The sequence below is a fragment of the Chiloscyllium punctatum genome, chromosome 26 (genome assembly GCF_047496795.1).
Source record: "Chiloscyllium punctatum isolate Juve2018m chromosome 26, sChiPun1.3, whole genome shotgun sequence".
Lineage (NCBI taxonomy): Eukaryota > Metazoa > Chordata > Chondrichthyes > Orectolobiformes > Hemiscylliidae > Chiloscyllium > Chiloscyllium punctatum.
Genome location: NC_092764.1, coordinates 63,165,005 through 63,191,383, shown reverse-complemented (window position 1 = coordinate 63,191,383; position 26,379 = coordinate 63,165,005). Strand labels below are relative to the sequence as shown.

At 45.2% G+C, this 26,379-nt stretch overlaps 1 protein-coding gene across 1 annotated transcript in view; it reads right to left on the bottom strand.

The window, feature by feature from the left end:
* LOC140453127 (uncharacterized) overlaps nucleotides 1–26,379 on the bottom strand; it is a 91,804-nt gene that overhangs the window by 25,577 nt on the left and 39,848 nt on the right. Inside the window, exons 5-7 of the mRNA XM_072547537.1 lie at nucleotides 4,434–4,544; nucleotides 2,533–2,575; nucleotides 2,320–2,438 (exon numbers count right to left, since the gene is read on the bottom strand). Coding sequence (XP_072403638.1) covers nucleotides 2,320–2,438; nucleotides 2,533–2,575; nucleotides 4,434–4,544 — 273 coding nt within the window. The remainder of the gene's footprint in view (nucleotides 1–2,319; nucleotides 2,439–2,532; nucleotides 2,576–4,433; nucleotides 4,545–26,379) is intronic.

Sequence of the window (26,379 nt, the reverse complement as noted above, 5' to 3'; positions counted from 1 at the left end):
GTGAATAGGAGAAGGAATTGCTGATGGCTCAGAATCGTTGGCTGAGTGCAGAATTAAAAACCAGGGCGGATGGATTACTGATGCTTTGACATGAAAAGAACAATTAAAGTTCGAAATGCTGATGCAAACTGGGAAACACGAATGATGAGATATTCAGTATGAAAGACAATATCCAGACTTTACAACAGGCAAAGAGATTTTTAAGGAACAAATTTAGGACTAATTAGTAACCTATGGAGGAAAAGTTTTGAAATGAACGGAACTGCCATGTAAACTGGTCAAACTTGTGTCTGGGATTTACAGATAACTCTGAAACAAAGTTAACTGTACTGACCAGAGGAGGTTGAAAAAAATCAATAAATTTGAGAATGAATTGGGAGATAAGAGAGAAAACAAATGTTTGAAGGAAATTAAGTGGTAGATAGCATTCACACTAACTGTCAGACAATAATCATCTCCAACAAGAGAGAATCGAACCATCTCCTCATGACATTCAAAGCCATTACTATTGTTGACTTCCCCCCCCCCCCCCCCAACCCCCACCCCTTATAACATCATGGGCTTACCCCTGACCAGAAATGGGACTGATCAGCTATATCAGTCCTGTGGCTGTGAGAGCAGGTCAGCGGCTCGGTATTCTGCTGTGAGTGACTCACCTCTGCCCTCGTAAGCCTGTCTACAAGGCACACCTCAGCATTCTGATGGGATACTCTCCACTTGTCCTTACTATGGTTCCAGCTGATGACGGGACTGGACAGTTCAGATCTTAAAATGAAATCGGCCTTGATAGATTACATAGATCATACTTCTATTTACTTAGATGTGGGGATTATGTATCAAATCTGACAGTGAGGAAGGCAAATGCAATATTAGCATTCACTTCGAGAGGGCAAGATTACGAGAGCAGAAATGTCCTGCTGAGGCCATAAGACAGGGGTAGAATGAGGCCATTCAGCCCATTGAATCAGCTCGAGCATTCAATCATGGTTGGCCTGTTCCTCAACCACATTCTCCTGCCTGCTCCCCATAACCTTTACTCCCTTACTGATCAAGAACCTGTCCATCTCTATCTTAAAGACACTTGGACAATGAGATCCACAGCTTCAGCACCCTCTGGCAGCAGAAATTCCTCCTCATCTAAATGGTCGTCCCTTCACCCTGAGGCTGTGCCCCCAGTTCCTAATCTCCTATTGGTGGAAACAATTTCTCCATATCCACTCAATCCAGGCCTCTTAGTATCAAGTTTCAGTCAGATCCCGCCATCCGACTACATGCCATTGAGTATGTTCCCAGAGTTCCCATTTGCTCCATTTGGGACAAGCCCTTTATCCTCGGGATCATTCTTTTAAGCCTCCTTGAGACCTCCTCCAATACCCTTCCTTCGATATGGGGCCCAAAACTCAGACTCAGCAACACATTTCTGTTATTATATTCGAGCCATCTTAAACTTAATGTCAATAAAACATTTGCCCGTATGTTCATCTCGGGAGAATTCTGAATGAGGAACAACATTCTAGAAGCTTGGCAGTTCGCAGGATAAAGGAAACCACTTGGTTGGCATCACATCCACCACCTTCAACACTCACTACATGCAGCTCAGGCTCACAGTGGGTGCAGTAAGTACCATTTATTGGATGAACTCACCAAAACTCCTTGAAAAGCACCTTTCAAACCTGCTCCATCCATCATCAAGAAGGATGATGCCAGAAGGTGAATGAAATCAGCACCGTCTGCAAGTTACCCTTCAAGCCACACACCATCTGATCTGGTAATAAATCACCATTAGTTCACAGCCACTGAGTAAAACTCCCAGAACTCCCCTCCTGTCAGCATTGTGGGGATAAACATTATGGAGGTTCAAGTAGGCAGCACACAACCAGCTTCTCCAGAGCAATTAGGGACAGGGAACTATCGTTGGCCCATCCAGCAACACCTGCATCCTGGGAGAGAATGAAAAAACATGACTGATTTCCCTGGTTTGTCTGCACTAGCGGGAGCTCAGACACTGCAGCAGAGTTGGGAGGCCCATTGAAAATCCATGTATGGGCACTGATATCAAAGTCAGAACGGGATTTCAAGCAGGAGGTTCATCTGAACTGAGAGGCTGAAATATTGTTACATTGCTGGTTTTTAAACAGATTAAAAATAAACATCGAGACTGGGGTGGGAGAGCTACAGAATATTTTGCAGAGGCATGTTCAAGACTTGGGCAGAGCTGTATTGAACTGCAGTAAGAATGTGATTACAGTCTCACTTTCCAGGCCAATTGAACCTTATATTGGAGTTTATTTACAGTGTGGAGATGAGCACGATTCATACCTTCGATTCCAGTGTTAGGACAAAGAAGAAACCCAGACGGTCACATCTACAAGTGATCGTATCCACTCTGTTCCCCGGTCTGCTCATGGGGGTGTTACATCCATTCTGATCGAAGGTGCCTGTATTGGAGAATTATTAATCATGAGAATCATTCCCTCATTTACACATTCCAGTATTGAGTGATGTCAGCATTTTAAAACAATCTTCACTTACCATTTCCACCAGAGTCCCAGGCGCTGCATGGTGGAGAATCGGGCTAAAATGGAAAAGATAAACCAGAACATTAGCTTCACCAACAATAACACAGTTGAAGCAGCTGGGTCGATACAAACACATTGAGACATTTCTCTCTTGCCTGTCTAACAGGGTAAACCAGGGAAGGAGGAGGAAATGTGATGCCAACTGGGAAATTATTGGGTTAAATTTTCCAGATCCTGGGTATGACCTCAGTGTTCACACCAAAGCAACTTTACACAAAGCAGATTCCTAATTGGTCACCTCCCCATTCACCATCTTTAACTTTACCAGGAAGTACAGGGCCCAGGGGGAGGGTCTGAAGCAGTGCTCAGACAGCAGCCTCATTGGGAGAGGAGAACGCTGCTGGACACGGGAGAGACCGAGCAGACACCTTCAAATCGGGGCACTCACAAATGTCCCTCTCTTCAGTGGTGAGAACGATACAAAGTCCTGTGAGGAACCTCAGGTTGGATAGTGATCCCTCTGAAAGACTGTCTGCACTACTCCAGGACCACTGTGACCATTGCAGCTCCCTGATGCTGTCAGTTATATCAGTTACCCATGGTCCACTGCCCTCCCAGTGAGAGAGCCCTTCCACCATGTTACTCAACTCCTGACAGAGCAGGGGCCTGTGTAACACCAGCAGCATTGCAGCACTGGAGGATCATGGTCCCTGATTGGGGCCATATTTGGCCTCACTGTCTGGCCATCTCTGTGGAGGTTGCTGCTGAGTCCTGTGATAGCTCCAGTCCCTTATCATGAGAAAGTCACCCCTGGACAGGGTCAAGGAGTGACCTGTCAGGGTTTCTGGCTCTTTAACAAGGCCATTCACCCCCAAACCTGTCTCCATGAGATTGGGAAAATGCAGCCCGTGCCGAGTGCCTTTACAGAACTTGTGGAGGTCATTTTACTGAAATGGAGATGAGTCATAATGAAGGAAAGATGACAGCTTAAAACCATCATCGTCTGGGAGAGATTCAAGTGAAGACTCACCTCAATTCCCTGAGGACAGGCAGGACATGGCTGTTACTGTCAGGGAATTGAGGTGAGATTGTGTAGCTCTGTTTGAGGTGATGCTCCATGAACAGGTTTCACTCCCAGAGTCTCTCAGGCTGTAAAGGGGATGGGTTTTGGGTGTTTTAGATGGCCAATGGGGCAGCACCTGTTTACACCGAGTCCTGCTGATCTGAAACTGTGGCCATGGGGGGCTGTGGGTCTATTGACCTAAATGTGGAAAATGTCCCATTGAATTTCCTTCTGCTGTTTATGGTCCCCAGAATGTGGGGTATAAGGAACATTGTGTGATCAATTACATTTCATGAAGTGACCAGACTGGAACGTGGCAATGTTCAATGAACTTTTCCCCCAAGCTCCACAAACCTGAAGAAACAGGGTCACATGACCCGAGGGGAACAACCTGTTTTACCAGGAATGTTGTGGGGGGTCCATCTATAACAGAGATATCCCTCTGACCATGGGGTTTTGGATGGGGTCAGGGTCATATCCATGGGGTGGACAATCATTCTGTCCTGTCCCAGACCCTCGATTCTAAACCCTCCAGAGGAATTTCAGGACACGAGTGATGGGAAATATCTCACAAGGCCCAGCGATCCTCATTTGTACAGCATCATAACATTCCACACCCTCATCATGATCACAGCTTCGGATGGACATTAAAGAGACAAGGAGATCAGCTCTGAATCCTCCAAACCTGCCCAGACAGGGCCCCATTCACAGCCTGAGGACTATAGAATTTCGGGGTCATTCAGTTTAACTTGTTCATCAACACTGGAGATGATCCAGACTGTGCTGCCCAATCCAGTCAGACCTGGCTGCTCACAGGGTCAGCTCGATGATAATGTGGAGGTTTATCTCACCTGGAAAGGTACATCCTGAAATGTAACTGTCAGAGGGCTGGTGAGATCATCAATCATTGAATCCCCCACTTGGATTGTAACATCGGGTGAGACAGGGTTCCTCTCCTGGCCCTGTAACAACACACAGAATGAATGATTGAAAATCTACTCACTGAGGATTTACAGAACACACAGAAACATTTCAATGATCTTCATTTCTGTGGTGAGGGTGAACAGAGGAGGCTTCCTCATTGTAACAAATGTTACCTTAGGGGCTGTAATCCCAGAAGCTCCCTTTGCTGTCAGAAATGTGTGAATGATAACCCCAGACCCTCCATGAAGCTTTCTGCCCGCCCTGCCCTAGACTGTGAGGATGGGTCATTAACACATTAAAGTACATCAGTGATGTCCACCCCAATGGGAGTTCAGAGAGACACAGCAACCCCTTACATAGGGACAGAAACAGAAATACAGAGACACTCAGTGTTGGGGAGTGAAGGGGTGTGGGCTACAAACCCTGTTCCTGATGATTCAGCCCAGTCACCCCCTGATTTGAGGGCTGGATGCTCATTCCCACTGTTGACCTTTTTAAGCATCAAGACACCTCACAAAATCGAGAGCTTTCAATGCTGACTGATGCAACAGTTCGACACATTCAGGACAATGTACAGGGAAACACCAGGGAACTGGTTTTGATTTGATTTTGGCTTCCTTGCCACGTGTACTCAAGTACAAACATACAGGAGTACAGAGAAAAATGTTTCATGTCTCCACATAAAGTGCCATCTTCGGTACGAATACCGAGGTACAAAATCCGAAAAACTAGGTAGGAAGGAAGAAAAAAGTCAAGAGGTAAACATTGCAGTAGTTATAACATAGTGTAAAATAAATGAGGTAAAGTTAAAAGTTACATTCTATGGACTGTCTTAATTTTCAATGAAAATGAAATAATAAAACTACAGGTTCAAACATTATATCTTTCTTCAGAGCTTCACCCATCATAGATCTCCATTTAATACCTCAAACAGGGAGGGACAGAGACCGTGACCCATGGTCACAGCTCAAACAGGGAGGGAGAGAGACCTTGTCCCATGGTCACAGCTCAAACAGGGAGGGACAGAGACCTTGTCTCATGGTCACAGCTCAAACAGGGAGGGACAGAGACCTTGTCCCATGGTCACAGCTCAAACAGGGAGGGACAGAGACCTTGTCCCATGGTCACAGCTCAAACAGGGAGGGACAGGGACCTTGTCCCATTGTCACAGCTCAAACAGGGAGGGACAGAGACCTTGTCCCATGGTCACAGCTCAGACAGGGAGGGACAGTGACCTTGTCCCATGGTCACAGCTCAAACAGGGAGGGACAGAGACCTTGTCCCATGGTCACAGCTCAGACAGGGAGGGACAGGGACCTTGTCCCATGGTCACAGCTCAAACAAGGGAGATAGAGGACAAAGACAAAAAAGAGGCAGATAGTTAGTTAGACACTGACCTTAAAACATTACAATGAGAAAACAGCCTCTAATGGAGCCTCTGAGAATCAGTTTGACATGTGTTGGCTCACTACAATCTCCTGAAGATCTTTGTACACATTCAAGGAGCTTAATGAAACCACATTGCAGACTTTCCTGTAAAGTACAGATTTGGGGATAGAAGAAGGCCATTCATCTGTCATGTCTCCCCTGGGTCTTCAAATTAGCATCATTCCCTGGTGCTAATCACTTGTTTATCCTCCATATCTTTGTACATTATTTCTGCCCAAATACTGACCCACCATCCTCTTGAATGTCTCAGTTGAACCTGGCTCCACCACACCTCCTTGGTAATACATTCTAGACCCGAACTATTTGCTGAGTGAATGTTTTTGTCTCATATCACACTTGTACCTTTTGTAAATCACTTCAAATCAATGCCTTTGTATTTTTTCTTCCTTCTGCAAGCAGGAATAGTTTCTCCTGGTCTACTCGAGCTCATGGTTTTGAAAACATCAATCAGATCTCCTTTTCACCTTCCTTTCTCCAAAGACAACAGTCACAACTTCTTCAATCCAATCTTATAACCAAAGTTCCTCATCTCTGGATCACTCTTGTAAATCACTTCTGCACTCTCTCCACTGCATTCATGTCCTTCCTACAATGTGCCACCCACAACTGTACTCACTAAAGTGAAAGTATAAATACTGTCAATAGTGTACAGTCAGTCGGGATAAAGATGAGGGATGATGCAGAGCAAAGGTTAACTAGGTCCTTACTTTAAGAACAGCTGCTGAGCATGTGTGAAAGGATCTATCTCACAGTAACATCAGGTCAGATGGAATCAAAGTCTGAGTCTGTCCCAACATGTGCCCAAGATAAGATATGAACCATTATCATTGCTCAAGGATTCACTCATCTCGTTATCTTTCTGTCATCAGCTGGGTCACCTCTTCAAACACTCAAACACCATCTACGCTCCCAGTCACTCTGTTAACTCACATTATCTTCAATAAATGATTTGGATGTGAGCTCAGGAGTTATAGTTAGTAAGTTTGCAGATGACACCAACATTGTAGATGTAGTGGACGGAGAAGAGGGTTACCTTTGATTACAGCAGGATCTTGATCAGATGAGCCACTGGGCTGAGGAGAGGCAAATGGAGTTTAACTTAGATAAATGTGACGTGTTGTATTTTGGGAAAGCAAATCAGGGCAGGACTTATACACCTAATGTCGAGAATGTGTTGCTGGGAAAGCACAACAGGTCAGGAAGCATCCGAGGATCAGGAGATTCGATGTTTCAGGCGTAAACCATTCATCAGGAATGAGGCTTGTGGGCTGGGGCTGAGACATAAATGGGAGGGGGTGGGGTTGGGGGAAGGTAGCTGAAAAATCGATTGGTGGATGAAAGTGAGGGAGAAGGTGATAGGTCGGGGGGGGGGAAGTGATGGACAGGTCAGGAGGGAGGTGCCAAGTTGGAGACTTGAGACTGGGATAATGTTGGGGGAGGGGAAATGAGGAAGCTGTTGAATTCCACATTTATCTTGTGTGGTTGTAGGGTCCCAAGGCAGAATATGAGGCATTCTTCCTCTAGGCATCGGGTGGTAATGGTTTCGTCGTGGAGGAGGCCCAGGACCTGCATGTCCTTGATGGAGTGGGAGGGGGAGTTGAAGTGTTCAGCCATGGGGCGGTGGGGTTGGTGGGTGCAGATGTCTGTGAGATCTTCTCTGAAACGATCTGCAAGAAGGTGTCCTGTCTCCCCGAAGTAAAGGAGACCACACTGGCTGCAATGGATGCCGGGGCGAACATTGGTAGAGGAACAGGTAAATTTCTGATGGATGTGGAAGGATCCTTTGGGGCCTTGGACAGAGGTGAGGGGAGTGGTGTGGGTGCAGGTTTTGCACCTCCTGTGGTGGCAGGGAAAGGTGCTAGGACTGGGGTGTGGGCTGGTGGGGGGGGGAGTGTGGACCTGATGAGGGAGTCATGGAGGAAATGGTGTTTCTAGAACGCTGATAGGGGTAGGGAGGGAAATATATCTTTGGAGGTGGCGGAATTGGCAGAGGATGATGTGATGTACATGGAAGTTGGTGGGGTAAAAGGTGAGGACTGGGGGGTTCTGTCCTTGTACGTTGGGAGCGATCGTTCCAGAGGACCACCTCACATTCCTCCTTGGGACCCTGCAACCACATGGGATAACTGTGGATTTGAACAGCTTTCTCATTTCCCCTCCACCCAAATTATCCCAGTCCCAAACCTCCAACTCGGCACTCCCCTCTCAACCTGTCGATCAGTCCCCCCCGACCTATCACCTTCTCCCTCACCTTTATCCACCTATCGCTTTCAGCGACCTTCCCCTAACCCCACCCCCTCCCATTTATCTCTCAGCATCAGCCCACGAGCCTCATTCACCTTTGGCCTGAGACGTCAATTTTCCTGCTCCTCAGATGCTGCCTATCCTGCTGTGCTTTTCCAACAACACACTCTCAACTCTGATCTCCAGTACCTACAGTCCTCACTTTCTCCTTATCCAATTAATGGTAAAGTCCTAGGGAGTGTTGCTGAACTAAGAAACCTTGGAGTGCATGTTCATAGCTCCTTGAAACTTGAGTCACAGCGAGATAGGATAATGAAGAAGGGGTTTGGTATGGTTTCCTTTGTTGGTCAGGGTCCTGAGTACAGGAGTTGGGAGGTCATGTTGCAGCTGTACAGAACATTAGTTAGGCCACTTTTGGAATATTGCATGCAATTCTGGTCTCCTTCCTATTGGAAGGATGTTGTGAAACTTGGAAGTGTTCAGAAAAGATTTAGAAGGGGGTTGCCAGGATTTGAAGATTTGAGCTATTAGGAGAGGCTGAATAGGCTGGGGCTGTTTTCCCTGGAGCGTTGGAGGCTGAGGGGTGATCTTATCGAGGTTTATAAAATTATAAGGGGCATGGCTAGGATAAATAAACCAGGTTTTTACCCCGGGTAGTGGAGTCCAGAATGAGAGGGCATAGGTTTAGGCTGAGAGGGGGAGAAATATAAAAGAGACCTCAGGGGCAACGTTTTCACACAAAGGGTGGTCCGTGATTGGAACGAGCTGCCAGAGGAAGTGATGGAGGCTTGTATGATTTCAACATTTAAAAGGTAATTGGATGGGTATATGAATACGAAGGGTTTGGAGGGATATGGACCAGGTGCTGGTAGGTGGGACTAGATTGTGTTGGGATATCTGGTAGACATGGTCGATTTGGACTGAAGGGTCTGTTTCTGTGCTGTAGATCCCAATGACTCTATGACTCTAAGTATTTCTGACAATCTTCAAAGAACTGTTCATTCAGCGAAACAATGTACTTGAACCTTGCCCCATCATGCATCCATCTGGAAGAAAACACGCCTGCTGACACTCCCATTGCATTCACAATAGCTTTACTTGCTAACAAGATACAAGGTGATAAGGAACCAGCGACAGAGAACTGCAACTGGAGAGGAAAACTCAGACTGAAACTCCTGAATCCAGAATGAAACCACAGGATAAGGCCATTCAATCCAACAAATCTGTCACTGATGGTTTAAAGAGCATGCCCTCCTTTGCTCTGTCCTCATAGAGTCAAACAGCACAGACTCAGCTTCTGGCAATCTTTTCTCCTTCAATTATTTATTCAATGCCATTTTAAAATTTAGTGTTGAATATGTACCGACTACACTGTCAGTCACTGAATTTCAGAGTCTAACTGGAGATCAAATAAAAATATTTCTCCTCATGTCACCTCTGACTTTTTTTTCCTAAATCTGTGCTCCCTGGTGAGCCACCCTTCGGCTGTTTTTGACCTAGAAACACAGGAAATAGGCACAGGAGTAGGCCATTCAGCCCATCGAGTAAGCCAAATATCACCAAATCCATCATTCTGCATTTAAACACAAATGGATTGAAATGAAAGTGTGTGGAATAAATTATTGAAAGCTTTAATCCAACGTCTTTGCTAAAAATAAATTTGAAGCAAATCTTTTCATCAATCTGCTGCAACTTTAACTGGTCTGTTGACTGTACTGAAGGTTGTGAAGGCACATGAACATACGAATTAGGGACAGGGGTAGGTCATTCGGCCCCTGTTGCCTACTCTACCATTTGAAAACAAAATGGCTGACCTGTTTGTGGCCTCACCTCCTCACTCCCACCTCCCATCGATAACCTTTGTAAATTAAGGACACACACAAACATTGGGCCCCTTGAGCCTGCATGATTAAGGCTGATCATCCAACTCAGTTCCCTGATGCCTTTCTCTCCCTGTACTGAAGAACAATGTCTCCCTCTTTCTTGAAAGTTATCAATGTGTTGGTCTCAATGCTTTCTTGTGGCAGAGAATGCCATAGGCCTCCCACTCTATGGGTGAAGAAATTTCTTCTCATCTCTGCCCTAAGAGGCCTAACCTGTTTCCTTCGATAGTGACGGCTGGTCCTGGATGCCCTGGTTGTGAGGAACATCTTTCCTGAAACACCCCCATCAACACCTGTTAGAAACTTAAAGGTTTCAAAGAGATTCCCCCTCATTGTTCTGAACTCCAGTTAATATAGTCCTGCCACAGCCAGAGAAGCCGGGTTCCAAAACTTAAAAAGAATTAATAGGAATCCTACAGAACCAATTTCACTGAAATCATTGGGAATTGCTCAAAGGTTCAGATTCCATAAAGATAACCAGCAAGATGGGGAATCTGTCTCCCAGTTTGTCGCAACTTCAAAGCCATTAGCAGAATGTTGTGAATTAGGAGACAACTTAAATGATGCAATCAGAGACAGACTGGTGTGTAGTTTAAGATTTGATACAATCCAGAAGTCATTACTGACAGAAAGGAACTGAGATTTAAAGAAAGCACTGGAAATAGCAGTTTCTATGGAACCAGCAGATAAGAAACCTCAACAGCTAAGCCTTTTTGAACATCCATTCACAGAATGAATATGTCACTGGCTCGGCCTGCATTTATTGCCCATCCCTAATTGCCCAGAGGATAGTTAAGAGTTAACCACATTGTTGTGGGTCTGGAGTCACATGTAGGCTAGACCAGGTGAGGATGACAGTTTCCTTCCCTAAAGCACGTTAGTGAACCAGATGGGTTTATCTCAAATATCTACAATGATTGCACAGTCATAGACTCTTAATCAAATTTAAATTCCACTAACTGCTTTGGCAGGATTTGAATCCTGGCCCCCAAAATTTTACTTGCAATGCTGGATTAATAGCCCAGCAATAATACCACTAGATCATTGCCACTCAAGCTGAAATATGAGGGCTTGTAAAATGGCGGTTGAGAAAGTTCACAAAATGGTGGCTGAGAGACAATCACCAAAACAAACTCAAAACATTACCACCTTCAGGACTCAATCCCAAGGTCAACAATTTTAAACCATGAATATCTTTTTCCTTTTCGATGACCCACTCCCACATTTGCCATTGATGTGGTAAAACAGGTCAGACAGCAGCATCTCGCTGGGATATAGAAACTAAACATTCAAACTGCAGCAAAAAAAGAAACATTTAATGGGTGCAGTTGATTGTGTCAATGTGAATGTTCCCTTATAGGGTCAGGCTGAAATTTTGCCCTTACACATTGTCAAAGGAAATGTTCCAGCTTTATTGTGAAGAATGTAGTTGGAGAAAGTCAAACTCAACTGGACAGAAGTGAATCACTTAGAATCACAGAGTCATGCAGATGTACAGCTCCGAAACAGACTCTTCAGAACAGCTCATCCAAGCCAACTAGATATCCCAACATAATCTAGTCCAACCTGCCAGTACCCAGCTCATATCCCTCTAAACCCTTCCTATTCATATATACCCATCCAGATGCCTTTTAAATGCTGTAATTTTACCAGACACCACCACTTCCTCTGGCAATTCAAATCATACATGCACCACCCTCTGGGTGAAAAAGTTGCCCCTTAGGTCTCTTTCATATCTTTCTCCTCCCACCCTAAACCTATGCTGGACTCCCCCACCCAGGGAAAAGTCTTTGTTTATTTATCCTATCCATGTCCCCCATGATTTTATAAACCTCTATAAGGTCATCCCTCAGCCTCCAACACTCCAGGGAAAACAGCCCCAGCCTGTTCAGCCTCTCTCTATATCTCAAACCCTCCAACCCTAGCAACGTCCTTGTAAATCTTTTCTGAACTCTTTCAAGTTGCACAACATTCTTCCAATCGGAAGAAGACCAGAATTGCAGACAATATTCCAAAAGTGGCCTAACCAATGTCCTGTACAGCTGCAACATGACCTCCCAACTCCTATACTCAATACTCTGACCAATAAAGGAAAGTATACCAAATGCATTCTTCACTATCCTATCTACCTGCAACTCTACTTTCAAGGACCGATGAACCTGCACTCTAAGGTCTCTTTGTTCAGCAACACTCACTAGGACCTTACCATTAAGTGTATAAGTCCTGCTATGATTTGCTTTCCAACAATGCGAGCAGCAGCGAAGATAAGACAGTTTGTTTTAAAATTACTTACCGGTAGCGGGCAGCGGTGTTTTTTTTCTCTCTTCACAGAAAGAGCGGGAGCAGCAGGGGGAAGTGACGAAGACCAGAGAGGCAGCCAAGACCCGGAAGCAGGTATAGCGTAAGCTTAACTGGGTAAGATTTTCCCGATAAAAGCACGCAGGAGAAGAATCCGAGGAACTACAGAGGTAGTGCCTCCCACCCGCTCTCCTCCTCTAACCTAATAATAAGACCCGTTGTGGGAAGGAGGTAAGTGCTGCATTTTGATTGTTCTATTCTTTAGACCCAGTGTTTTTTTTTAAAAGGTTACTTTTAGAGGGATGGCAGTGAAGGCAGTGCAATGTTCCTCCTGCAACATGTATGAGGTGAGGGATGCCATGGTCGTCCCTGCTGATTACACTTGCAGGAAGTGCACCCATCTCCAGCTCCTCCAAGACCGTGTTAGGGAAATGGAGCTGGAGTTGGATGAACTTCGGATCATTCGGGAGGCAGAGGGGGTCATAGATCGGAGCTTTAGGGAAGTAGTAACTCCAAAGATTGCAGACAGATGGGTGACAGTGAGGGGGACTGGGAGGAAGCAGCCAGTGCAGGGACCCCCTGCGGCCGTTCCCCTCAAGAACAAGTATACCGTTTTGGATACTTGTGGGGGGGATGACTTACCAGGGGTAAGTAATGGGGCTCAGGCCTCTGGCACGGAGCCTGTCCCCATTGCTCAGAAGGGAAGGGTGGAGAAGAGCAAAGCAATAGTAATTAGGGACTCGATAGTTCGGGGCACAGATAGGCGGTTTTGTGGGGGCGAGAGAGACTCACGTTTGGTATGTTGCCTCCCAGGTGCAAGGGTACGTGATGTCTCTGATCGTGTTTTCCGGGTCCTTAAGGGGGAGGGGGAACAGCCTGAAGTCGTGGTCCACGTTGGCACCAACGACATAGGTAGGAGGAGGGCTGAGGATGTTAGGCAGGCTTTTAGGGAGCTAGGTTGGAAGCTCAGAGTTAGAACGAACAGAGTTGTTGTCTCTGGTTTGTTTCCCGTGCCACGTGATAGAGAGTCGAGGAATAGGGAGAGAGAACAGTTAAATGCGTGGCTACAGGGATGGTGCAGGAGGGAGGGATTCCGGTATTTGGATAACTGGGGTTCTTTCTGGGGAAGGTGGGACCTCTATAAACAGGATGGTCTACACCTGAACCTGAGGGGCACCAGTATCCTTGGGGGGAGGTTTGCTCGTGCTCTTGGGTGGGGGGGGTTTAAACTAACTCTGCAGGGGCATGGGAACCTAGACTGTAGCTTTAGGGTGCAGGACCTGGAGTGTAGGGAGGTTAGGAACATGGCATCAATCTCAAAGGAGGGTGCCTGTGAATAGGAAGGTGGCTTGAAGTGTGTATACTTTAATGCCAGAAGTATACGAAATAAGGTAGGTGAACTTGCAGCATGGGTTGGTACCTGGGACTTCGATGTTGTGGCTATTACGGAGACATGGGTAGAGCAGGGACAGGATTGGCTGTTGCAGGTTCTAGGGTTTAAATGTTTTAGTAGGGTCAGAAGTGGGGGTAAACGAGGGGGAGGTGTGGCATTGCTTGTCAAAGATAGTATTACAGCGGTGGAAAGGACGATGGATGAAGACTCGCCATCTGAGGTAGTTTGGGCTGAGGTTATGAATAGGAAAAGTGAGGTCACCCTGTTAGGAGTCTTTTACAGGCCTCCTAATAGTCCTAGAAACGTAGGAGAAAGGATTGCGAGGATGATTCAGGAGAAGAGTGAAAGTAATAGGGTGGTTGTTATGGGGGACTTTAACTTTCCTGATATTGATTGGGAAAGCTATAGCTCAAGTTCGTTAGATTAGATTAGATTAGATTAGATTAGATTACTTACAGTGTGGAAACAGGCCCTTCGGCCCAACAAGTCCACACCGCCCCGCCGAAGCGTAACCCACCCATACCCATACCCCTACACCTACACCTACACCTAACACTACAGGCAATTTAGCATGGCCAATTCACCTGACCTGCACATCTTTGTGACTGTGGGAGGAAACCGGAGCACCCGGAGGAAACCCACGCAGACACGGGGAGAACGTGCAAACTCCACACAGTCAGTCGCCTGAGGCGGGAATTGAACCCGGGTCTCCGGCGCTATGAGGCAGCAGTGCTAACCACTGTGCCACCGTGCCGCTCAGTGTTTGTCCAATGTGTGCAGGAGGGTTTCCTGACACAATATGTAGATAAGCCAACAAGAGGTGAGGCCATACTGGATTTGGTCCTGGGTAACGAACCAGGCCAGGTGTTAGAATTAGAGGTAGGTGAGCACTTTGGGGACAGTGACCACAATTCGGTGACTTTTCCTTGAGTGATGGAGAGAGATAAGTGTGCATTGCAGGGTAAGAGTTATAGCTGGGGGCAGGGAAATTATGATGCAGTGAGGCATGACTTAGGATGCGTGGCTTGGAAAATTAGGCTTCAAGGCAAGGGCGTAATTGATGTGTGGAACTTGTTCAAGGAGCAACTATTGAGTGTCCTTGATAAGTATGTACCTGTCAGGCAGGGAGGAAAGGGTCTTGTGAGGGAGCCGTGGTTTAATAAGGAATTGGAATCCCTTGTTAAATGGAAGAGGGCGGCTTATGTAAAGATGAGGCGTGAAGGTTCAATTGGGGCTATTGAGAGTTATAAGGTGGCCAGGAAGGACCTGAAGAGAGAGTTAAGAGCAGCAAGGAGGGGACATGAAAGGTCCTTAGTTGGTAGGATTAGGGAAAACCCTAAGGCTTTCTAAAGGTATGTCAGGAATAAAAGAATGACTAGGGTAGGAATAGATCCAGTCAAGGATAGTAGTGGGAAGTTGCATGTGGAGGCTGAAGAAATTGGGGAGACACTGAATGAATACTTTTTGTCAGTATTCACTCAGGAGCAGGACATTTTTGCCGATGTGAATACTGAGTCACAATTATGTAGAATGGATGGCTTTGAGGTATGTAGGGAAGAGGTGTTGGAAATTCTGGAAAGGGTGAAAATAGATAAGTCCCCTGGGCCTGATGGCATTTATCCTAGGATTCTCTGGGAAGCAAGGAAGGAGATTGCAGAGCCATTGGCCTTGATTTTTATGTCCTCGTTGTCTATAGGAATAGTGCCAGAAGACTGGAGGCGAGCAAATGTGGTTCCCTTGTTCAAGAAGGGGAGTAGGGACAGCCCTAGTAACTATAGGCCGGTGAGTCTCACTTCTGTTGTGGGCAAAGTCTTAGAGAGAATTGCAAGGGATAGGATTTATGAACATCTGGATAGGAATAATATGATCAAGGATAGTCAGCATGGTTTTGTGAAGGGCAGGTTGTGCCTCACAAACCTTATTGAATTCTTCGAGAAGGTGACTAAGGAGGTGGACGAGGGGAAAGCGGTAGATGTGGTGTATATGGATTTTAGTAAGGCGTTTGATAAGGTTCCCCATGGTAGGCTACTGCAAAAAATACGGAGGTATGGCATTGAGGGTGAGTTGGAGGTTTGGATTAGGAATTGGCTGGCTGGAAGAAGACAGAGGGTAATAGTTGATGGTAAAGGTTCATCTTGGAGTGCTGTTACTAGCGGTGTTCCGCAAGGATCTGTTTTGGGACCATTGCTGTTTGTCATTTTTATAAATGACCTGGAGGAGGGGTTAGAGTGTTGGGTGAGCAAGTTTGCGGATGATACAAAAGTCGGAGGAGTTGTTGACAGTGACGAAGGATGTGGCAAGTTACAGCGGGATATAGATAAGCTGCAGAGCTGGGCAGAAAGGTGGCAAATGTAGCTAAGTGTGAGGTGATTCACTTTGGTAAGAGTAACAAAAAGATGGGGTACTGGGCTAATGGTCGGATACTTGGTAGTGTGGATGAGCAGAGGGATCTTGGTGTCCATGTACACAGATCTTTGAAAGTTGCCACCCAGGTAAATAGTGCGGTGAAGAAGGCATATAGCGTACTGGCTTTTATTGGTAGAGGAATTCAGTTCTGGAGTCCTGAGGTCATGTTGCAGTTGTATAAGACTCTGGTGCGGCCGCATCTGGAGTATTGTGTGCAGTTTTGGTCGCCATATTATAGGAAGGATGTGGAGGCACTGGAACGGGTGCAGAGGAGGTTTACCAGGATGTTGCCTGGTATGGTAGGAAGATCCTATGAGGAAAGGCTGAGGCATTTGGGGTTGTTTTCATTGGAGAAAAGAAGGTTTAGAGGTGACTTGATAGAGGTGTACAAGATGATTAGGGGTTTAGACAGGGTTGACCGTGAGAACCTTTTTCCACGTATGGAGTCAGCTATTACAAGGGGGCATAGCTTTAAATTAAGGGGTGGTAGGTATAGGACAGATGTTAGGGGTAGGTTCTTGACTCAGCGAGTTGTGAGTTCATGGAATGCCCTGCTAGTAGCAGTGGTGGACTCTCCCTCTTTATGGGTATTTAAGCGGGCATTGGATAGGCATATGGAGGATAGTGGGTTAGTGTAGGTTAGGTGGGCTTTGATCGGCGCAACATCGAGGGCCGAAGGGCCTGTACTGCGCTGTATTCTTCTATGTTCTATGTTCTATAATGCTGCACCTCGCATTTATCTAAATTAACTCCATCTGCCACTCCTCAGCCCATTGGCCCATCTGGTCAAGATCCCATTGTAATCTGAGGTGTAGTGACCACTGTCCGCTACACCTCCAATGTTGGTGTTATCTGCAAACTTACTAACCACACTTTCAATGTTCAAACCATTTATACCAATGGTGAAAAGTAATGGACCCAGTACCGATCCTTATGGCACTCCACTGGTCACAGGCCTCCAGTCTGAAAAATAATCCACCACCGCCACCCTCTGCCTTCAACCTTCAAGCCAATTCTGTATCCAAATGGCTAGTTCTCCCCGTATTCCTGAGGTCTAACCTTACTAATCAGTCTCCCATGGGGAACCTTGTCGAACGCCTTACTGATGTCCATATAGATGACATCCACCACTCTGCCCTCATCAATCCTCTTTGTTACTTCTTCAAAAACCTCAATCAAATTCATCTGACATGATTTTCCACACACAAAGCCATGTTGACTATCATGAATCAGTTCTTGCCTTTCCTAATACATGTAAATGCTGTCCCTCGGGATTCCCTCCAACAACTTGCCCACCACTGACGTCAGGCTCACTGGTCTATAATTCCCTGGCTTGTCCTTACCACCCTTCTTAAACAGTGGCACCACGTTAGCCAACCTCCAGTTTTCTGCCACCCCACCTGTGACTATCGCTGATACAAATATCTCAGCACAGGTCCCAGCAATCACTTCTCTAGCTTCCCACAGAGTTCTAGGGTACACCTGATCAAGTCCTGGGGATTTATCCACTTTTATACATTTCAAGACATCCAGCAATTCCTTCTCTATAATGTGGACATTTTTCAAGATGTCACCATCTATTTCTGCCAAGTCCTTCTCCACAGTAAACACTGATGCAAAATACTCGTTTAGTATCTCCCGCGGCCCCACACAAAGGCCGCCTTGCTGATCTTTGAGGGGCCCTATTCTCTCCCTAGTTACCCTTTTGTCCTTAATGTATCTGTAAAAGCCCTTCGGATTCTCCTTAACTCTATTTGCCAAAGCTATCTCATGTCCCTTTTTTGCCCTCCTGATTTCCCTCTTCAGTAAACTCCTACTGCCTTCATACTCTTCTAAGGATTCACTCGATCTATCCTGTCTATCCCTTATATATGCTTCCTTCTTTTTCTTAACCAAACCCTCAGTTTCTCCTGTACCTACCAGCCTTTCCTTTCACCCCAACAGGAATATCGTTTTCTCTCTGGAGTCTCGTTTTCTCATTTCTGATGGCTTCCCGATTTCCAGCCATCCATTTACCTGCGAACATCTGGCCCCAATCAAATTTTGAAAATTCTTGCCTAATACCATCAAAACTAGCCTGCCTCTAATTTAGAACTTACACTTTTAGATTAGACTCCTTTAGATGAGATTACGTATAGAGTGGAAGAGACCCTTCAGTCCAACAAGTCCGCACTGACCCTCCAAACAGCAACCCACCCAGACTTATTCCCCTACGTTTACCCCTTCACCTAACACTATGGACAATTTGGCATGGCCAATTCACCTGACCTGCACAGTTTTAGACTGTGGGAGGAAACCCACAGGGAGAATGTGCAAACTCCACACAGACAGTTGCCTGAGGCAGGAATTGAACCCAGGTCTCTCGCACTGTGAGGCAGCAGTGCTCACCACTGTGCCACCGTGCTGCCCACATCCTTTTCCATCACTATTTTAAAACTAATAGAATTATGGTCACTGGCCCCAAAGTGCTCCCCCACTGACACCTCAGTCACCTGCCCTCCCTTATGTCCTAAGAGTAGGTCATGTTTTAAACCGTCTCTCGTAGGTACAACCACATACTGAATCAGAAAATTATCTTGTACACACTTAACAAATTCCTCTCCATCTAAACCCTTAACACTGTCGCAGTCCCAGTCTCCATTTGGAAAGTTAAAATCCCCTACCATAACCACCCTATTATTCTTACAGATAATTGAAATCTCTTTAGAAATTTGTTTCTCAATTTCCTGCTGACTATTAGGGGGTCTATAATACAATCACAACAAGGTGATCATCCCTTTCTTATTTCTCAGTTCCACCCAAATAACTTCCCTGGATGTATTTCCAGGAATATCCTCCCTCAGCACAGCTGTAATGCTATCCCTTATCAAAAACACCCCTCCTCTCTTGCCTCACTTTCTGTCCTTCCTGTAGCATTTGTATCCTGGAACATTAAGCTGCCTTCCCTGTTAGGCCCCTTGCATTGAAATAAATGCAGTTAAATTTATCAGTCCCACCTTGTTCTCTGCTTTGTTCCTGCCTGCCCTGACTGGTAGACTTGCTTCTTTTCTCAACTGTACCAGTCTCAAAATGATCTCTTTCCTCACTATCTTCCTGGGTCACACCCCCCCCCACCTTAATTGTTCAAATCCTCCCAAGCAGCTCCAGCAAATCTCCCTGCCAGTATATTAGTCCCCTTCCAATTTAGGTGCAGTCCATCCTTCTTGTACAGGTCACTTCTACCCCAGAAGAGATACCAATGATCCAAAAATGTTAATCCTTCTTCCATACACCAGCTCCTCAGCCATGCATTCAACTGCTCTATCCTCCTCTTCCTACCTCACTAGCTCATATCTCCGGGAGTAATCCAGGTATTACTAGCCTCAAGGACCTCCTTTTTAAATTCCTGCCTAACTTTCTATAATATCCCTTCAGAATCTCATCCTTGTCGTTGGTTCCAATGTGTACAATGACCTTCTGCTTGCCCCTCTTCCCCTACAGAACATTCTGTACTGTCTCGGAGACATCCTTGATCCTGGCACCATAGAGGCAACACACCATTCTGATTTTTCACTTCTGGGCACAGAAATATTTGCCTGTGCCTCTGACTAAAGCATCTCCTAACACAATTGGTTGCTTGCAAACCGGTGTACCCCTAATTACATTAGAGCCTGTCTTGATACCAGAAACATGGCTGTTCGTGCTACATTCCCCTGAGAATCCATCATCCCCTACATTTTCCAAAACAGCATACCTGTTTGAAATGGGGATAGCCACAGAAAACTCCTGAACTACCTGCCTACCTCCCTTACCTTTCCTAGAGTTAACCCATTTATGTGATGCTATCTGCAACTTTTCTTCCTTCCTATAACTGCCAACTATCACATCCTTTTGCTCTTGTAATTTCCTCATTGCCTCTAACTATTGCTCCAACTGATCCATTTGATCTGATAGGATTTGTAACCAATGGCATTTACTGCAGATATACTCCTCAGTAACATGTAAACTCGCCCTAAACTCCTACATCTGACAAGAAGACCATATCACTCTACTAAAGGCCATTTTTGCTTCTTTCAATCTACAGACCCAGAAATAGCACCGTCTTCTTCCTCTACAAAACACTGCTCCAGGCTAACTTGACACTTATGATTTCAGAGATAGATCTCAATAAAACATATAATCAATAAAGAACTCACTCTACTCACTATTGTAGATTGACAGCAAGGCTATACTTAAAACTATCCACTTATCTGTTTCTGTGCTGTGACCTCTCCCAAACAGGTTCCTTCAAGAGCTGGTGTGAATTTCACTGTTAATTTTCCCAGACGCACTCCGATGTCCAGTGATACATGAATTCAAACAGCAAAGGCAGTAACTGTGCAGGTTCACTGCTGGGTCAGTTAGCAGTGTGGGTTGGTTTCTTTCTCTCTCTCTCCCTCTCTCCCGCACAGATCATGTGCTGCCTATTGTCTGTTTTTCTCTCTTTTAAAAGTGCTATTGTTTTGACTTTATTTCTCCAAGGTTCCATTGCAATGCAGCAGCATATAAACAGTAATTGCTGCTCCTGGAATTCAAGGGAATCACCTCCAACACCTAAAATACCTCAAAAAAGGAGCAGCCTATTACAGCTGGAAATTTTTCCCATCCTCCATCTTGGATTACCCATAATCCTTGTTAGATTCTGAGACTGATCCTCACAAAATGTTTTCAATGGGATGTGGTCGATTGTCGAATGAGATGAGATTCAAACAGAATGTTACATTGATGGATCAGCCTCATACAATCAGAGCAAAGGTCGAGGCAGAATGAGAGAGACTGGTCAAGATGGGAGTCCTTGACCCATCAATGTGAGTGATTGGGCCATGGCCATTGTGACAGTGTGAAAGAAAGATGGATTGTACCCATCTGCGATTAATTTAAGGTCACTATTAACCCAGAACTGTGTGCTGTGCAGTGACGTATACATTAATCAATGATCTATTTGTTGGAACAAACAAAACCAAAATTGCTGGAGAAACTCAGCAGAAATGGCAGCATCTGTGGACCAAAAACAGAGATAACCACTCAAGTCCCTTGACCCTTCTCCAGAACTGATAGCAGGTGGGAAAGGGTGGTATTTATGCTGGGGACAGGGGTGGTGGAGGGGTGGGGTTGGGAGGAGAGCTTGGAGTTAGTGGATGGGTGGAGACAGGGCCGAGAGAGAGAGAGGGAGAGAAAATGTCAGTCAACAACAGGACTGATTACAGTAAGCCAAGAATAAGAGAAGCCAGAGAGTTGATAATGGGGACTTTAAGTTGGTGAGAATGGGTTTGCCGCTTTCTTCTTCCTAGTGTGTTGAAAGCATCCCATTTCATGACAGGATCTGGGGTGTGTGGGGCTCAGTAACAGAAAGGGAAGGAGGTGTTCATGCTGTAAAATTATTAAACTGGAGACTGAGTCCTGAAGGCTGTAAGGTCCCCAAGCAGACGATGAGATGATGTTCCTCCAGTTTGTGTTGAGCCTCACTGTAACAGGCCTGAGACAGGAATGTTAGGATGGGAATGCAGTGGTGTGTTGATGTGGCAGGCAACTGGAAGCTCAGGGTCACTCTTGGAGACAGCACATCAATGTTCCACAAAGTGGGAACCCAAAGGCTCTTTCAATTATCTTTGCCAAACAAGTTGAATACAAATAGTCCTGAGGTGGCCATCTTCTACTTTGAACAAACAGAGAACATTCCAGAAATGACAGGACACATTAAGAAGTGCACCAGAAATGATCCACTGTTATCAAAAGTGACGGATGTGGTGTTTCGTGGTAAAGTCACAGGAACAACACCAGAACTGAAGCCATATGTCACACAGAAGCTACAACTATCCATACAAGCAGAATATCTTCTCTGGGGAATGTGGGTCACCATTCCAACACAGTTAGGGAACTGTGTGTTAAATCAACTACATGAAGGCCACTGTGGCATTGTCAGAACAAAGGAGACAACCAGAAACTAATTTTGGGACCAGGGCTCGACTCTGAAATTGAGGAGAAGGTGGGAATATGTGCTGCTTCTACAAGAGCCTCAACCGACCTCCATTACTGCCTTACCCCCATGGGAATGGCTGGAAAGGTCATGGGTCATTTGATTTGCTGGAACCACCCATTACACAGGACATTGTTGATGGGAAACAGCAGAATCAGGGTTTCCAATGAGAGAACAAGGACAAACACAGGGTTTTACAAAAAGCTCAACTAGTGTTGGTGAGGAATTATACCACTGGTGTGAAGTAGATATCGACCATCATTATAGCACAGATTGGACCAGTTTCCTACACTGTACAGATGACAGATGATGTCATATGCAGATCAACACTTGGCAACCTGAACAAATGTGTCAGAGACAACATTGTTTGAAGATCCACAATAAGTTTGCCAAATAAAGACCTGGATATCCCTGAGGACACAGCAGTAACTTGAATATCTGACGGTGACAATACCTTAGTGGAGAAGACCACAACATTGTGTAAAACCTCTGAACATTAATTCATCTCAGGAAAAGACAACATTTGATGATTCTCCTCAGTTACATTAACTACTCTCCAATCCATAGGAACTGTTCCAGAGTTGAGAGGATTATGGGAGATAACCTCGAGCACATCTGTATTTTCCAGGGCCACATTCTAAACCTCTCTGTGATGAAGGTTATCAGGCCCTGGGATTGATCTGCCTTTTCTCCGATCTGCTTCCCCAGTAACATTTCCCTAAGAAGACTTCTTCCTTTCAATTCCTCCTTTTCATTTGTCCTTGTGTCCCCCATCTTTTGGGAAGTTGTTTGTTTTCTTTCTTTGTGAAGATTGAACTAAAGTATGTCATTAATTGTTTCCTATTATAAGTTCTCTTGTTCCTGACTGCAGGGGACCTATGTTCATGTTTATTCATCCTTTTTCTCTTAACATACTCCAAGAAGCTTCTACTATGAGCTTGTATGTTTCCTTTAAGATTACTCACATACTCTGTTTTGCCCTTCTTAATCTGTCTCTATTTCTCCTGTTGCAAGGGCCAAAGGTCTTTCCAATCCTCTGATCTTTGGTTTTCTGGCCAATTTTGGTGTGGAGTAGATTTTATACTACCCTAATTTCCCTTGTTAACCAGGGCGTTATACGGTTCCTGTTTTAATTCCATTCCAGATATCAATACATTTTGCTGTTTTTCTGTTTAAATGTTTGTCATTGCCTAACCACTACCATCCCTTTAAATAACAATCCCCAAATTATCATGGTCAGCTTGTATCTCACACCATCATAATTTCTTTTATGTAAATTCAGGGCCACAGTCTCAGAAACAACCATTGCTCTCTCCATCTTAATGAAGAATTTTACCCTTTTGTGGTCACTCTTTCTGAACAGCCTACATAAAACTAGAGTCACAGAGTCACAGAGATGAAGAGCACGGAAACAGACCATTCGGTCCAACCCGTCCATGCCAACCAGATATCCCAACCCAAACCCTTCCAGTTCATATACCCATCCAGATGCCTTTTAAATGTTGCAATTGTACCAGCCTCCACCACTTCCTCTGGCAGCTCATTCCATACACGTACCACCCTCTGCGTGAAAAGGTTGCCCCTTAGGTCTGTTTTATATCTTTCCCCTCTCACCCTAAACCTATGCCCTCTAGTTCTGGACTCCCCCGACACCAGGGAAAATACTTTGTCCATTTATCCTATCCATGCCCCTCATGAGTTTGTAAACCTCTCTAAGGTCACCCCTCAGCCTCTGACACTCCAGGGAAAACAGCCCCAACCTATTCAACCTTGCAACATCCTCGTAAATCTTTTCTGCACCATTTCAAGTTTCACATCTTTCCGATAGGAAGGAGACCAGAATTGCATGCAATATTCCAACAGTGGCCCAACCAATGTCCTGTACAGCTGCAACATGACCTCCCAACTCCTGTACTCAATACGCTGACCAATAAAGGAAAGCATACCAAACACCTTCTTCACTATCCTATCTACCTGCAACTCCACTTTCAAGGAGCTATGAACCTGCACTCCAAGGTCTTTTTGTTCAGCAACACTCCCTCGGACCTTACCATTAAGTGTATAGGTCCTGCTAAGATTTGTTTTCCCAAAATGCAGCACCTCACATTTATCTAAATTAAACTCCATTGCCACTTCTCAGCCCATTGGCCCATCTAATCAAGATCCCATTATAATCTGAAGAATTCCTGATGAAGGGCTCATGCCCGAAACATCGATTCTCCTGCTCCTTGGGTGCTGCCTGACCTGCTGCGCTTTTCCAGCAACACATTTTCAGTGCATTGTAATCTGAGGTAACCTTCTTCACTGTCCATGATTTCCCACGCACAAAGCCATGTTGACTACCCCTAATCAGTCTTTGCCTTGCCAAATATATGTACATCCTGTCCCTCAGGATTCCCTCCAACAACTTGCCCACCATCGACATCAGGCTCACTGGTCTGTAGTCCCCAGGCTTGTCCTTACCACCTCTCTTAAACAGTGGCACCGCATTAATCAACCTCCAGTCTTCCAGCACCTCACCTGTGACTATTGATGATAAAAATATCTCAGCAAGAGGCCCAGCAATTTCTTCCCTAGCTTCCTAAAGAGTTCTAGGGTACAACTGTTCAGGTTCTGGGGATTTAGCCACTTTTATGCATTTCAAGATATCCAGCCCTTCCTCCTCGGTAATATGGACATTTTACAAAATGTCACCACCTATTTCCCTACGTTCTATAACTTCTATGTCCTTTTCCACAGTAAACACTGATGCAAAATACTTATTTAGTATCACCCTATCTCCTGCTGCTCCACATAAAGGCTACCTTGCCTTTTGAGGGTTTGAGGGTCCCTATTCTGTCCCTCGTTACCCTTTTGTCCTTAATGTATCTGTAAAAGCCTTTTGGATCCTCCTTAATTTTATTTGCCAAAGCTATCTCATGTTCCCTTTTTGCGCTCCTGATTTCACTCTTCAGTTTACTCCTACTGCCTTTATACTCTTCTAAGGATTCAATCGATCTATCCTGTCTGTACCTGTCTGTCTTAACCAAACCCTCAATTTCTTTAGTCATCCAGCATTCCCTATGCTTACCAGCCTTTTCTTTTACACTAACAGGAATATACATTCTCTGGGCTCTCATTACCGCATTTCTGAAGGCTTCCCATTTTCCAGCCACCACTTTACCTGCGAACATCTGTGCCCAATCAGTGTTCGAAAGTCCTTGCCTAATACCGTCAAAATTCACCTTCCTCCAACTTGGAACTTCAGCTTTTAGATCTGGTCTATCTCTTTCCATCACTCTTTTAAAACGAATAGAATTATGTTCGCTGGCCCCAAAGTGCTCCCCCACTGACACCTCAGTCACCTGCCTTGTCCTATTTCCCAAGAGTAGGTCAAGTTTTGCACCTTCTCCAGTAAGTACAGCCACGTACTGAATCAGAAAATTTTCTTCAACACACTTAACAAATTCCTCTCCATCTAATCCCTTAACCCTATGGCAGTCCCAGTCTCTGTTTGGAAATTTAAAATCTCCTCCCATAACCACCCTATTATTCTTACAGATAACTGAGATCTCCTTACAAATTTGTTTGTCAATTTCCCTCTGGTTATGAAGGGGTTTATAATACAATCCCAATAAGGTGATCATCTCTTTCTTATTTCTCAGTCCCACCCAAATAACTTCCCGGAATGTATTTCTGGGAATATCCTCCCTCCATACAGCTGTTATGCTATCCCTTATCAAAAAGGCCACTTTCCCCCTCCTCTCTTGCCTCCCTTTTTATCCTTCCTGTTACATTTGTATCCTGGAAAATTAAGCTGCCAGTCCTGTCCATCCCTGAGCCATGTTTGTGTAATTACTATGATATCCCAGTCCCATGTTCCTAACCATGTCCTGAGTTCATCTGCTTTCCCTGTTAGGCCTCTTGCATTGAAATAAATGCAGTTTAATTTATCAGTCCTACCTTGTTCTCTGCTCTGTTCCTGCCTGCCCTGACTGTTTGACTCATGTTTGATCTCAACTGTACCAGTCTCAGATTGAAATCTTTCCTCACTATCTCCCTGGGTCCCACCCCTTCACCATACTAGTTTAAATCCTACCGAGCAGCTCGAGCAAATCTTTCTGCTAGTATACTTGTCCTCTTCCAATTTAGGTGCAATCAGTCCTTCTTGTACAAGTCACCTCTACCCCAAAAGTGCTTCCAATGATCCAAAAATGTGAATCCTT